The sequence below is a fragment of the Myotis brandtii genome, unplaced genomic scaffold (genome assembly GCF_000412655.1).
Source record: "Myotis brandtii unplaced genomic scaffold, ASM41265v1 scaffold83, whole genome shotgun sequence".
Classification (NCBI taxonomy): Eukaryota; Metazoa; Chordata; class Mammalia; order Chiroptera; family Vespertilionidae; genus Myotis; species Myotis brandtii.
In genome coordinates, this window is record NW_005371371.1 from 3,483,864 (window position 1) to 3,500,436 (window position 16,573).

The window sequence follows — 16,573 nt, forward strand, 5'->3', positions numbered from 1 at the left end:
TAATATATTTTAGGAAATAGATTGCTCCAGAAGTAAATGCTGAAGCCATGAAATATAAGGTGATGTATGTTACTGTATGAAACAATAAAAAGTAATCTAATAAAGGATTCCAAAATAAGAACATTAGTGGCCGATTCTCTATTGTACAAGAAATGTCCAAATTATATGACACTTATCTTTCTCCTCATTTTGAGATTCTCTAATTGAAATGCTTAGATAGATGTGAATGCCTCAAATGTTTAATAGACTTTTCTTATCATTTTGCATTCAGAATAGACTGTAGCTCTGTAGCTACAAAAAAAATTACTTTTGATGACATCCTGAATAAATCCTCTTGCTCTTTTTTATTGAATTTATTGAGGTGACTTTTGTTAATAAAATTATATAGGTTTCATGTGTACAATTTTATAATACATAATCTGTATATTGTATTTTTTGTTCAACACCCCAAATCAAGTTTCCTTCCATCATCACCTATCCCCCCTTTATCCTCTTCTACCTACCTCACCCTCATCTTTCCCACTGGTAATCACCATACAGTTGTTTATGTCTTTGAGGTTTTCTGTTGTTTGTTTTTTGCTTAATCCCTTCACCTTTTTCACCCAGCCTCCCAACCATTCTCCCCTCTGAAAGCTGTCAGTGTGTTCTCTGTATGTATGAGTCTGTTCTATTTTGTTTGTTAGCTTACTTTGTTCATTAGATTCCACATGTGAGTGAAATCATATGGTACTTGTCTTTCTCTGACTGGCTTTTTTCACTTAACATAATACACTTCAGGTTAATCCTCACTGTAATAAAAAGTATGATTTCCTTCTTTTAATGGTCAAGTAATATTCCATTGTGTAAATACACCACAGTATTTTATCCACTCATCTAATGATGAACACCTGGGCTGCTTCCAAATTTTGGTTACTGTAAATAACACTGCAATGAACATAGGGATGCATACATTTTTTTCAACAGTATTTCCTGTTTCTTCAGATATATTCCCAGAAGTGGAAATGCTGGGTCATAAGGCAGTTTCATTTTTAATTTTTTGAGGTAACTCTATACTACTTCCCACAGAGATTAATATCCAAAATTTATAAAGATCTTATAAAAGCCAACACCAAAAATTAAACACAAAAAAAATCAATTAAAAAATGGGCAAAGGACCTAAATAGACACTTCTCCAAAGAGGACATACAGATGGCCAAGAGTCATATGAAAAAATGCTCAAAGTCACTAATTATCAGAGAAATGAAAATTAAAACCAGTATGTTATATCACTTCACACCTATCAGAATGGCTATCATAAAAAAATGAACAAACAAGAAGAGCTGGAGAGGATAAGGGAAGATGAGTTGGCTGCTAGTGGCAGCGGGCAAACAGCTCTGGTTGTGTGTGTGGTGGAGTGCTGAGGGGTGGTAGAGGGAATGAGTAAAAAAGAAAAAAAAGGAAGAACTCATGGACCTGGTCAATAGTGTGGTGATTTCAGGGATGGTAGTGGGTGGAGATGGAAGAGAGCATAGAGAGGATAAATGGTGATTGAAAGAATAAAAAATAAAAGCCACAATATCACCTCACACCTGTCAGAATGGCTATCATCAATAAATCAACAAACATATGACAGGTACTTCACTAGCAAAGAAATACAAATGGCCATTACACACAAAAGATTAAGCTCACTAGTAATCAAGAAACTACAACACCAAGTACACCTCCACAGCAGTGATAAGAACTACATTTATTCTTATTGAAATTACTGTCAACTTGGGGTGGTGAACACACAATACAATACCCAGATGATTTACTGAATTGTATACTTGAAACCTGTATAATTTTACTAACCAATGTCACCCCCAATAAATTCAATCAAATTTTTTAAAATGACATGTATAAATAAATAAATCAACAAACAACAAGTGTTGGCAAGGATGTGGAGAAAAGGGAACCCTCGTGCACTATTGGTGGGAATCCCCTTGCTCTTGACCTTCTAACAGCTGACATCTCTGTATGTATGCCTAGAGTAGTGTTTTGACTAACTTGAGCATTTTTATAATAAAAGAAGGCATTTAATTATTTTTACTTACTAATATTTTATTAAACTGAATTGTGGCTTTACTGAATTGCTCTGCTGTTTTAATCAAAATGATGATACCAAGTATGAAATATGAACAAAGCTAGGCAAAATTAGGAAGAACTGGAAGTAGTCAAAATTCCACTCTTCTCTTTTTTCCTTTCCTCGTTCCCCCCCACCCCCACAAGGAAGGTATAAAGCAATCTGCCCACTTTTTCTGCCCATGGGAAAGGGCTTTGGACTGTGCTTTTGAATAGAGCCACTCGAGTTGTTACACTTCTGGTCAAAATGATTCTTAAAACATACAGCTTTCTCTACTGAGTTTCTAATAATTTTGAAGCTGCAGCATCGGGTGTTACTTTGTGTCATAGGATGATCCTTACAATATATCTGAACCGTTTATTGTACATCACGTTCTTTGTTCTTTTTATTCTGGAAGAGGGGGGGTAAAGTAATTTATTAAAATCCCCCAGGGAAAATGCCCGCTCGCTGTGTAAAACTGAGTGGCCTGTGGAGTGATTTTTGACTCACAGCTTTAATTACAGCGGTGCTTTCCGGAAGGGAACATGTATTTGTGTTTCTAACAGAGGAGAGCGATGCTGGTGGTAAAGGGAATCACTGGGAGCACATGCAGTTCAAAAGAGAATGTTTTCAAACTCACTGTGAAGTAATGTGGAGATTAATATATTTTTTTACCCAAAGAGTTTGCCTTCCCCTATTCTAAACTGTTGAAAGCACTCACTGTATGAACGAATAGAATGTTTTCAAACTCACTGTGAAGTAATGTGTAGATTAATATATTTTTTTTACCCAAAGAGTTTGCCTTTCCCTATTCTAAACTGTTGAAAGCACTCACTGTATGAACCAAAGTTAAAATATAAAAGAAGTACTATAACCTGAACTTTAAAACTGCCAGGAAGTATAGTTAGGGGACCAATACAAACAGAGCATCCTATGTCAGATACCAAGTTGAAAATTGGAAGAATGTATCCCACCAACCAAATGGTAGCCAAAATCACGGCAAGAACCTCTTTATTCCTGATTTATCTTCACTGAACTGTGTTGTATATATGTATGTGGGTGTATGTTAAACAGAACCATGGAAAGGTTTTTATAGGAAAATTAGTTTATGTATTAGAAGCATAAATATGCATCAATAATTGAGAATATCATGGACTTCAATGCAAAAACAATCATTATTTTTACTTTTCAACTCTATCCACCAGAATTGTGTTTGGGTTTCTTTAGATTTCCAGATATTACAGTGGACTTGAATGTGGGTGAAAGGTGAGGATTCATAGATGAGAATGAACAGTTATTAAGTACTGCTTAATTAGCATGCACTTTGTACATAAAGTGCTGTTGCTAACAGGTTTAATAATAAAAATTACGCACCCTTTGAAAACACGTTTTAGTAACAGAACATTATTGCTTATCCAGATGGCCTATCATTTGTATTAATGACAAACTTAATTTCTTGAGTAAATTTTTACCAACTGTTCTCCCTTTATTACTCAGTGAAATATATCGGAAGCAAAAATATAATGGAGCATGACATATACATCATGGAAGTAAAGTGGGAGATTAATTAAAGCTGACTCTAGTTAAAGGCAGAGCCCCAGGCGTTGGACAGTGATTTGCAATCTTAGTGCACACTGGAATTAACTGGTGGCTTTTTAAAAAAGGCCATGTCCCCACCTGACCCCAAACCAATTAAATCAGAGTGGGGTCCAGGCATTGATATATGTTAAAAGCTTTCCAGGTGATTTTAATATGTAGACATGGCTAAACACATTGAGGTAGATGATGGAACAGAGCATACATAATCCGTTAACTGATTTGCTCATTAATTACTATACATATATACATATACATGTGAGTATATATGTATAGTAATTGTGTATATATATCTACATATATATGTACATGAGAGAGGAGGAGGATATTAATTTTCAGATATTCAGTATTTTTCAAATATATTCATCAAAACACTGATTGTGTAAGATGTAAATTACTAATGTCTAGAAAATAATAAAATAGAAGCCTATTGGAGAAACACTGGGCTAAGCTAATGAGCTTCTCTGCAAGACTTTCCAGGGCCTTCACTGTGCCGAGTGTACTGTGAGTCTCCAACTCAGTTTTTAGAATTCCTGGTGGTTTATGGGACTGTTTTATGTTTTTCCCTCAAGTGAAGGACAGTATCTCTTCTGATCAGTTTCATTTGTAAGATTCTATAGTTTATTTTGCCTTCTTTGAATTTCCTATGATTGTAGAGCCTTTCTATTCTTTCTCCATCCTTGTTTGGGGAAAGTCATTTATATTTATTTAAAATAGTATGTTATGGAGAATATTAAACAGTGAAGAGGATAATGTAATGGACTTCCTTCTACCATCAATCATCTTCAACAATCATCAACAATTACCAACTCAATGCTAATTTTGCTTTATCCATTTCCCTAATACCCACAAAACTAGTCTCATTTGAAGTAATTCTCAGACATTGTGTCATTTAACTGGAAAATGTTTTGGTATGATTCTCTAAGATATAAGAACTTAAAAAATACATCCATATTTCCTTTATCACACACTATTTCTATCAAAATTAACTTCTTAATTTCTCAAATATCTAGATTTCACATTACATCCATAACTCATATTTTTAATATTTAAACAAATCAGGATCTACATAATGTACAAATAATTAACTGACTTGTGTATCTCTCATATCTCTTTCAATCTATAGGTCACTCTTCTGCTTTTAATTTTTTACTCTTGTATTTTATATGTTGAAGAAATTATGCCATTTGTCCTGCACAGTTTCCCATATTCTGGATTTTGCAGCGTGTACTCCCTAGTTTTAACATGTTATGCTGTCCTCTGTTCCTGTTAATTAGTAGTTAGCTCACAAAACTTCATTATATTCAGAATTTCTCCTTTTTTCCTCCCTTCCTCCCTTCCTCCCTTCCTTCCTTTCTTCCTTCCTTCCTTCCTTCCTTCTTACCTTTGCTTTCCTTTTTGGCAAGAACACTTGACATACATCTTGTGTTTGTTGTCACTCTTTTGGTAATGTTAGTAATGATTGATACTCATTGCTTAGCTTCATTACTTAGTAGGAGCTGCAAAATTGAATTGCTCTGATTCTGTCATCCGTTCTTCATTTATTTGTAGTGGGACTGCATCAAGTTATATTTATAAATTAATCTAGAGAGAATCAGCATCTTTATAATATTAACCCTTTCTCTCTAAAAATGCAGTATATCTTTCCATTTGTTTAAGTGTAATTATGTGACTTTCCAGAGCATTTTACAGATTCCCTCACTTAGGGCTATTTACTCATTTTTAACAATGTTTTCTTCCATCTGTCTTCTGAAAAGGTGTTTTAAAAATATATGAAAGTCATTGGTTTTACATGCAGATTTTACAACTTTAACAAGTTCTCTCATTGTTTTCATTCATTCGTTTTCTTAATATATATTCATCTCTGGAAGTAGAAATATTTTTTACCACACCTTTCTACTTTTTGCCTTGAATTGCTTTCTCTTTTCTAACAACACTGGCATTGCAATGTGTAAGAAGGTACCCTTTTTTTTTAATCATCTTTGTACTTATCAAGCATTATAAACTGGAATTCACTGCATAATGCTGAAGAGTCAACTGGAGAGGCTTTCCTTTGAATGGCTTAGGAGATATCCTTACAGTACTAGAGATCAACTTCACATAATAAAAGAGAGTTTATAAAGTTTATATTACCTAACAGAAAGTAAGCTGATAATAACATAATTACTTAATCAAGGTAATACATGCAGAGCCTCTCCATAGGTACTTAGGTACTTCAGGACTCAATTTTAGCATGCCCTTCTCCACTAAATCATCAGACTAATGCTGATAGATATGGTGTTTGTTACTTTAAATGTGGTGTTTATTACAATATATGAAATAGCTCAAAGTAAAAGTTATTAAGAGTCAAAGAAAATGGGATTAACACTTCCTATGAGCTGAAACAAATTATTATCAAAAGGATCACAACCATTCATCTAATCTTTTAGATCAGTGGTTCCCAACATGGGGCACACACACCAAGGGGGGCAATTTGACTTTTAAGGGGGGCAATTCAAGAATGAGTTATTAACAGTGAAATTTTTCATTCCTTATGGTTCTAGGGGCTTCATATACAGTATGTAAATATATATTGTGACATATTTATGGATTTCAGTTCTCTATTATATGTTTTGAAACTTTATTTGCTATTTTGTAATATTACTTCATATTATTATTTTTAAAACAATTTCTTAGTGATTTCTTCCTCAGTACTTCAACTGTCCTTTTGTTCTTTTATTTTTCTCTTTCATGAAAGCCATGTTCTTTGAAAGCTTGTTTAGACCAAGTTAATGGCCTTTCAGGCTTCTTCCACATGAATAGGAGTTCACTTTTTGAATAATAAGAATTACATGTCACAGAGGGCCATCAGGATTTTAGAGATATTTAGGTGGGTTGTGGCCAAAAAAGGTTGGGAACCATTGTTTTAGAGCTACTTGAGGATACCAAGGTTGGAGAAGCTGATGGTTTAATATGCCTATTATATCTCCTCCAATTTGTCCCTTTTCTAAACATCTGTTAAGTTTCTTATGGAGGAACAATTGTCAAGAACTCCATACATTTATTCTTCAGCAAGGAGAACAACGAGGAAATACACTGTGAAGATATTTTTCATGAGTTTATATGTAAAATTTCAATTTAGAACACAGTTGTCAAACTTTTAGTATATACAAAATGCTGTGTGTCAAATACAACTTCAACCCTGTAGAAGTTGACATTCCAATGAACATCTCAGAGATGGGTCAAAAGCTTAAAACTGAATAAAACTAAACACTTATAAAGGCAATAATATTTGCCTGGGTTTGAGTCTGAATATAATATCGGTTTATCAAGTATTTCTTTGAAAGTTTCCAATGGAATAAAAAAATAAGAAAGTTCACAATCTATTAGCAACTCAAGAAACTAGAATGTATCATTCAAATCAATGGCCTTTAGAAAGTTCCCAGGCAAATTTCGGAATTTACTAAGTCCACTGTAAATGACTTGGGATTCATCAGTAAGAAAATGATTTTATACTTCTAAATGGCTTCTAGTTACTATTGTGTACAATAGCAAAGCACACCTGCTAAGAAAAAGGTATCAATATTTTTAAAATATTAATGTGTCTAAGAATTGGTCTTGCAATTTTAACCATAAATGTCTAAAACTACCTTTGCTTTTTAATAGAGATTCATTCTTAGGATTTGGGAAAAAAATGTCATTCCTTGTTATATAAAAATCTCAGGCTATGAATCTATTCTAAAACATATTATTCAAATATTTACCAGAATGAAAGAATAATATGGGATATACATAATTATAGTGAAATAAAATGTTTTAATAAGAAAATAACATACATGTTTTGTAAATATCAGTTACCAGCACAGTCTTGATAGATGACTGTGTTGGGGTGTGAAGCAGGGTGCTGAGAGCATGCTCCTAGTAGAGGTCTTGACATCATTTCACCTGTGAGTTCTACATGTTAGGACGTGATGGAGAATCCAGAAAGTCTCATCACAGACATGAAAGTGTGTAAGTTTTCTAAGGTTTAAATAAAGCTTGTTTAGACCAAGTTAATGGCCTTTCAGGCTTCTTCCACATGAATAGGAGTTCACTTTTTGAATAATAAGAATTACATGTCACAGAGGTATCAATATTTTTAAAATATTAATGTGTCTAAGAATTGGTCTTGCAATTTTAACCATAAATGTCTAAAACTACCTTTGCTTTTTAATAGAGATTCATTCTTAGGATTTGGGAAAAAAATGTCATTCCTCGTTATATAAAAATCTCAGGCTATGAATCTATTCTAACACATATTATTCAAATATTTACCAGAATGAAGGCATAATATGGGATATACATAATTATAGTGAAATAAAATGTTTTAATAAGAAAATAACATACATGTTTTGTAAATATCAGTTACCAGCACAGTCTTGATAGATGACTGTGTTGGGGTGTGAAGCAGGGTGCTGAGAGCATGCTCCTAGTAGAGGTCTTGACATCATTTCACCTGTGAGTTCTACATGTTAGGACGTGATGGAGAATCCAGAAAGTCTCATCACAGACATGAAAGTGTGTAAGTTTTCTAAGGTTTAAATATGAGGAATCCATATGGCTGCCAGTTACCATTCAAACACTTCACTGAGAAGTACATCACATATTGGCATTAACTGATCATGTTTTTAACTGCTCTCTTCCTTATTTTCATCACCGTTTTTCTTATTAAAAGCAATAAATAAGCACAACCATGAAGTCCTCTTTTTTCTATGAATCCATGGATACAAAAGTATGAAAAGAGAAAAATATCTATGGTCTTCAGCTTATTTCATTCTAGGTTTTTTGGAATGTTTTCTAAAAAACATGATTCATGATGACTCACCCTGGATTAAGTAAGTAAGTATGATTTAGGATGTACTCACAGGATGCTGTATCATCTTTTTAAGGAAAAAAAATATAGCTGAATTTTAAAAGTTTTTCCGGTGTTCCCATTTACAACAGTAAGAATTGCTATCCACCATTTCTTGAACAGGTACAGTGCGCCAGAAAACATCAGGATCTCTATAACAGTAATCTTGTTTAATCTCACAATTGTGTAAATCTAGAATAATTCTAATTTTACAGAATACGAAATCCAAGCTCATTATAGACCCTTCATCTCGGCCCAGAAGCTTTGCTAATAGAAGTCACAGAACTAGGTTTCAAACTCACTCTATTTAATTCCTTGTCCAGTGTCCTTTACCACCCCATCATCTAGTTTAAAGGACAGCTGTTCAAGTTATGCAATTATTAGCAGTTCTCCCTAAACACTGGGGAGTTGTAATTCTTCGTGTGCAGCTTGGTTTTCTACCTTTCCACTTGTATCTTTTTTCAGGTTTATTTTTCTTACTCTGCCTGGTAAGGCAAATTCTATTTCTACTCTCTTCTTTAACACTTAATTTTTAGATATACTTAACTTGATCAAACTATTTATCCAGTACTATTAAGGTACATAAACAAATTAGTGCCTTTCAAGGTGCCCTAAATTGTAAATGGATTAAAAATAATCAATGCCTCTTTAATCTATTTCCATGAGTTTGACATAGTCATATGTATGCATGTCACGTAAAGATGAACCTACAAATAACAGCATTTAGCATAAGAGAGTATTTCCATTCTGATTTTTTAGCCAAGCTTTCTGAAGATCTTTGCCCTGATTTCAAATACAGATGCCCTCCGTCTGTCTCTCTGACCTACTTGAAACAGCATAAGCACAACTCAGCGCTTCATCAAGCATTGTCTTTCAAAACAAGTGCCTCTGTTTCAAAAATACGATTATGCCAGTTGCTTACAAGATCACACAAAAAACGATAAACTGTCAACAAAGCAGGGATGTTAATTTTAAAACAGAATGGCAAAGTACTTTTTTTAATTATGTATTTGAAAGCAATTATGCAAATAGTCTCTAATGAATTAAAAACAGCTAACTGATTAGAGGGGGAAAACATTTTAAAGTTTATCAAATTTCAAAAACAAACACTTACTTGTTCAAATTCATTCTTTTGAAATTCTTCAAAACCAAAGATGTCCAATATTCCAATATGCAAAGGCTGCATGCTGAAATGAGCAATGAAACAGTGAGTGGGCATACTTCAAGCTCTTACAGGACCCCCTGCCCCTTGCTACTTCAGAACAGAGAAATCTGGCCACTTAGCATAACCCTGCTAATTTGAAGTACCAGCATGCAAATAATTACCGAAGAGTTCGATGAAAAACTGAAAATTAGAGGGGAAAGTGCTATTTTAATGCCTTGATTCAAACAGAGAACATTAAAAGAAATTGATTTCTAAGTTTAAAATATAAAAATACATGGGGTGGCTTAATATTTGCTTTTCTGAAACAGTCCTGTGTCTTCTCTAGATTTCCTTTCTCTAAAGGTATTTGTGCCCACCTGCTAAGTGGCTCTCATCTGCTAATACTTTATCTTGTTAGGTTACACAAGCAGGAATCAAGCAATTTCTTCATCACACATAGGTACAATATGAGGTAAATGATAAGCCACATGCTTATTCTTTGATAGATTAAATTCAGCCTCTTCAAAATTCATATTATGATCTTCCTAAAGGAATTCTTACGAATAAAGAAGAAGAAGAAAGAACATGCAACTTGGTTGTAAAATTGAAAGAAATCAATCAAGTACCTTGTGGTACTTTTTCCTCGCCAATGTAAACTACACTGGAATTTGCAAAGTCTTGGGCAGTTTAAATCACAGATGTTGGAACCCTCATAGAGAGTGAGGAAAGAAGGAAGAAAACCTGGTTGGTGACAGCAGCCCTGACAACCTGGCTTCTGTGAGGAGTGTTGGTGGCAGCACGAAGGAATGTGCATGAGGATTCTCCTTGCAAAGAAAGCCCTCCATGATGGATGATGATTCTGGAATGCTGGTGGCCAGGGGGGCACACCCCCCACCCCTTCCACATCGCTGGTCCAGAGCATTGGGACCCCTGTTCTCCTCCTTTTCTGCCAGTGGGTGTGATATCTCGTCATCATTATGGTGCCTATCATTCAATACCACCACCCTTGCTCATGCAGACTTTGGTGGTTGTATTCTCTCCACTTGATTTGTACAAACTACAGAAGCACATTGGCAATGGACTCATTTGTATCTGGATTTTGTTTTCACAATCAGAACATAATCATAATCCTTTCTGAAAGTGGTTCTCAACCTTCCTAATGCCGCGACCCTTTAATACAGTTCCTCATGTTGTGACCCCCAATCATAAAATTATTTTCGTTGCTACTTCATAACTGTAATTTTGCTACTGTTATGAATCGTAATGTAAATATCTGATATGCAGGATGTATTTTCATTGTTCGCAACCCATTGGTGGAGAACCGCTGCTTTAGGGTCTATGTCACTTAAATGACCTTTTTTTGGAAAAAAAAAGGTAGAGTATTGATTATGTGATATCCTGCCTCTAAGATGATTTGTTGTCAATGGTACAAAGATGAGCTTCAGATGCAGAAGGGAAAGCATTTTAAAAGTCCTTAATATAGATTTCACATGACAAAGAATATACAGCAGTGGGGGGAAGGAACAGTCATTCAATGGATGCCTCTAGATAATGCATTTAGTGTTTTAGAAGAAACTAAACCTCACCCTGTGTGCCCAAATAAATCGTACATGGTTAGAGAGTTAAATGTTAGAACAAGAAACTATAAATGTACAAACAACAACAACAACAATAAAGAAATATGATTTTGTTTTGCTTTCAATTCTGGGAAAAACCAAAGGAAGATGTTTAAAGGTATGATTATACAAACACAAAAAAAAATTTTGCAGCATAAATAGTATAAAATGAAATTCTGTTAGAGGTATTATTTTAAAATGCATTGTCTCATTCACTCTCATAGATATTTTTCTCAATCTATTGACACATGTGTGCAGTCAGACATAATCTCCATTCATGCTTCTTTCCATCCTACCCTCTTTAGAATGTACATGGAGCTAGGCTGGGAGTGAGGTCCACTCAGTGGTAACAATGATGCGGAGGTCTGGGCTGATGTGTTGCTTTGTTTTGGTGTGTGTGTGTGTGTGTGTGTGTGTGTGTGTGTGTGTGTGTGTGTGTGTTTTGTGTGTTTTCCATGTTATGAGCTACACTGTTTCTCTTGCAGGAGCTTAGTAATGAAGCTTGTCAGGCTTGGGTGTTGTTTTGTTTTGGGTAGGAATCCTAGTTCAAACACTTTTTAGTTAGATAACTTTGGCAAGTTACTTAAATTTCCTGAGCTGCAGTTTTATCATCTATAAAACTAAGATAACCAGTAATATGTGTCTAGCTAGATTGTTGTTACAATTAGAGGAGATGCAAATAAAGTTCTAAGATAATAGCTAACATACATGATACCTCCAATAACTGGCAATTGCTTTTTGAAAATCAGTTGTTTAAACTTGCTATAAAAATGAAGAGAGTGGCTAATAGAAGAATTATAAATGGCTAACAAGCATATAAAAAAGGTCAATCTCATTAAAATTGCAAAGTAAATAATATTTTAAAACTTAGGATGATAAAGTCTCATACACTTTTTTTAGGAGTTTAAATTGGTAAAGCCTTCTTATAAAACAATTAAGTTATGTGGTATAAAATTTTGAAATGTTCATTTCATTTGAACCAATACTTTCATATATAGGAACCTATACTAACACAATTACCAGAATTGTAATTAAATACTATGAACAAGAATGTTCATTGTTATCTTAATTACAGCAGCAAAAACAAAAAAGGAATAATAAATATCCTATACTAAAGACACAATTAATTAGATGGCATGCATCCTATGATGAATTAATTTAGTAAAACTCTCAAGTTAATAGAAAGCAACAAATAAGCTCTGTATAAAGAATAACCCAATTATATCTCCAGAAGATCTAGAAAAACATACAATCAGGCTGAGAAGAAGAAATAGAGATGGTTTTATTTATTACTTTTTACCATTCTGAACTGTCTAAAGGTTTCTATAGTGAAACAATATCATTTTATAAGCAGTAAATATTCAATTGATGTTGATAAGGACACTGTAAATGCATGGTAAATGTTCTTGAACAATAAGCTAAAAACTAACCACTGGAACAAAATGTATACCTTTTGTATATTTACAGTAACTTATGGTATAATTTCAACCATGTTAAAAAAAAGTAATTAACACAGAAAAAGTTAACAGTAAATGTCTTAAACAGTACACCTAGAGTTGATATCTTAAAATTTTAAATGTCCTATATTGGGTATTATAATACTCTTTATCATTAACTTTACTTAAAAATATATATGATTAAATGCATGTTGGGTATTCTGTGAAATGGTGGAGGAAAGGACAACAATGCCCTTAAGGACAGAGAGAGAAGAGTGTAGCACAGAAGGTGTCTGCTTGTCCAGTGATGGCAGGTGCAACAGGGACCCTGAGATCAGAAGAGAAAGAAGCAGGGGTGCGTCCTCATGCTAGTCCTAGTATGATGCTTCCAGCCAACTTCTGTCACGATTTCATGTGTGACTTCCCTGTCTGGTTCCCAGCTGTCCTTGGCGGCAGTGGCCCTATAGTTACAGCACATAATGTTGATAGGAGTTAGAGGAAAGGGCAAGAGCTACTGGTGACACAATGTCACTACATACGTCCTTCTTCTCGTAAGGACGAAGACTTCCTGTTGACAAGTAGAGGAAGGATGCTGAGGCCACGCAGGTATGTGAGTGAGAAAAATATGTTAAAAGATTCTGGTTCAGATTGGGGGAAGTAAGTTATTAGTAATTGAGACTAGCATAAATTTGATTTAAAGAGCACTCCTTTTTAATGATTTTTTTTCAGATTTCATAGATACTGCATTCTAAATTACATTTAGTTACAAAATTAAATGCCATTATAAAAAAATTAAGGTAAGGAAGGAAAGATCATTTTCAGGAGAAAAATTAAATGTAGGTTTAATGCATTCTAAGGGTTACTTTTGCAACTACTGACAGACATAATGTGTTCATTTTTTTCAAAAATCTATTTCATCATTTATGATTGAATGAAATATGTGTCTGTTTTTGTAATAGCAACCTTGGCAGGAGGGTGACAAGAATTTGCAGCCAGCAAAGTGCCCATACTATGTAGCAGTCAGCATTACTGTCATTTCTCTTATTGATATCTTGACTCATATTACACAGGCATTTAACTCAACATCCAATTTCTAGCAAGGAGGTGCAGAGGTCATCTGATCAACCAGGATTCAATCCTATAGGCAAAATTAACATATTAATGTGATGGTCTGTTTTAGTTCAAATTCTTCCTTAGAATTCTCCTGAGGGCATTCCTGATGGTTAACAGAATTGTCTCACCTGCATTAACTTATTAATAAAGTACAACACCTTTTATATCAGACAAAAAATATTAAGTGCCGAGGCATCTTTCTGGTTTTATTGTTGTTTTCTATGCGTGAATACGGGAAGGGGTGAGGTCTGAATTAAATAGAATATGCACCTTAAATCATGGATGAGCTCCTTTTATTTGGGCGGAGAGATCTGGTGGTATGGGCAAGTCAGATTTTAACTGCAATCATCCTAGGCAAGGGAATTAACTAGAGAGTTACCTAAATTTGTTGTCATGTTAGGAAATAGCTGAATCCTGCTTTGCATAAAGCTCTGAGATTGAGCTAGAGTTGAATCAGCCTCTTCAACTGATCAGTGACCTGTCGGACCCCAGACAGGGTCAGAATGAAATATGAAAGCATTCCAGGCTTGAGCAACCTGGCTGTTCAGACACACTACCCTGGGGATCAGAGAAGTTACACAGAGGTTAGTGGTGCAAAGTCCTTGGGGATGTTGGGCTGTGGTTAGATCAGAGGTTAGTGGTGCAAAGTCCTTGGGGATGTTGGGCTATGCTATGGAATTTACTAACTGCTACAAATATGCTGAAGAATTTAGTTAATATGTTATATTTTTCATTAACAAAGCACATTCACTGTGGAGGCTAATTCTGCCCATTCTACAGCAGCTCTCCCAGGGTTTCTCTAGCCTAGGGGAGGAACTCAGGGTGGAGAGGTGTGACTACAGAATTGCATACTTTTGGGAGTTAATCTCTTTTATTCTTTGACTGAAGAAAGTACCTGAGGCTTGTAATTTTCTGAACACATGTATGAAAGTAAGGAAAGAGACTGCACTTGCTGACAAGCTGATCTAGAAGCTGGGTGATGGGGTGGAAGTGTTGACCAAAGCAGCTGTCTGCCTCTTTCTATCCTTTGTGGTATTGTGCATACCAACATCATTCCTAGACCCGGGCTTTCCTTGTACTTATTCTGCACTAAAAGAAGAAGTTAGTAAGTAAAATTTGGAAAGCCCTTGAGATGAAATGTACAGGTAATTAACCTGGATATATGAGAAAATCCTGAGATGGGGATGGACACTAGAGCTAATGTGTACCAAGCACTGTATGAGCATTAAAAATATCTTACCTCATTTAGCCTTAAAAACTGCCCTAGGAGATAAGTACAGTGACACCCCATTTTACAGAGGAGAACACTGAGATAGAGTGAAGATTTAAGTTATCCAAGGGCACATTAGCATTAGAGGGAGCCAGGATGTGAACTCAGGCTGTCTAACATGAGCTCCTCTGTATGTAAGCCTTATGAAGAACCACATAAAGCTGCTTCCAATTGCTGGTCCTATGAACAAGTCTAATTCTGACCTACAACAGATAAACCAGGAAGGGAACTCTCTCCAAGAATAAGAGTACAAAGATCACTTAAGCCATTCTTATCAGTGAAAGCTAGCATAGCTGAAAAGCATTAATACTTTTAATACACATACAGTGTCCCGACTAACGAGTTTTTTGAGATACCAGCTGTCTCTCGGCCGATTTTTTGCATTGAGTTGACAGAGTAATTTGAGTTAACGAGCTCCTTAACGAGCTCGGTCTCGGAACGAATTAAACTCGTAAGTCAAGGCCCCACTGTATGTCCTTATTTATTATAAGCTCCACTAAATATATACTAGGTGTACTAGTTAATAATAGCGGATTTTGTAATCAAAGAAAACATGATAATTTCAAGAGAAACATCAAAAGTGCTTTATTCAAAGTAATGTCCATCACTAGCTACATATTTTCCCCCGTCGTTCAGGTAATTTGTGGATACCGTCCCAATAAAACATTTTTGTTTGAGGCAAACCATTCAGAGACCCAATTTTCTAATTCTTCGTATGTTTTGAAGTGCTGCTCAGAAAGTGCTTGTGCCATCTATTGGAACAAGTGGTAACCTGAAGGAGCAAGGTCTGGGGAATACAGTGGGTGGGTTAATACTTCCCAGGCAAGATCTTTTAAAGTGTCTTTAACTGGTTTTGAAGTGTGTGATGGTGCGTCATCTTGAAGCAAAATTACTTTGCCATGTCTTCTGGCACATTCTGGTCATTTTATGATCAAAGTGTGGTTCAAATTGTATATTTGTTGTCGGAAGCGATCAGTATTAACAGTTTCACCTGGTTTTAGAAGCTCATAATACACCACACCTTCCTGATCCCACCAAGTGCAGAGAATTGTCTTCTTCTTTCCGAAGCGATTTGGCCTTGCAGTCGATGTTGATGGTTGACTTGGATCAACCCATGATTTTGTGCATTTGGGATTCTCAAAATAAATCCACTTTCCATCGCCAGTCACAATTCGATGCAAAAAATACTTTATTTCATGCCGTTGAAGCAACATTTTACTGATGACTTTTCGGTTTTCCATTTGTCTTTCATTCAGTTGATGTGGCACCCATTTCCTTCCTTTAAAAGCTTTCCCATTGCTTGCAAACGATTGGAAATTGTTTGCTGAGCAACATTTAATTTTTCTGCAAGTTGTTTTTGAGTTTGACATGCATCTTCATCCAATAATGCTTGTAATTGTTGGTCTTCAAACTTTTTCGGTTGACCTGGACATTCTTTGTCTTTCACA

The 16,573-nt window shown here is 35.1% G+C and overlaps 1 protein-coding gene across 1 annotated transcript in view; it reads right to left on the reverse strand.

Moving 5' to 3' along the window:
• The window catches only part of MYO16 (myosin XVI), a 449,416-nt gene that overhangs the window by 196,131 nt on the left and 236,712 nt on the right, over positions 1–16,573 (reverse strand). The window contains exon 21 of the mRNA XM_005884469.2: positions 9,661–9,733. Within this exon, the coding sequence (XP_005884531.1) occupies positions 9,661–9,733 (73 nt within the window). The remainder of the gene's footprint in view (positions 1–9,660; positions 9,734–16,573) is intronic.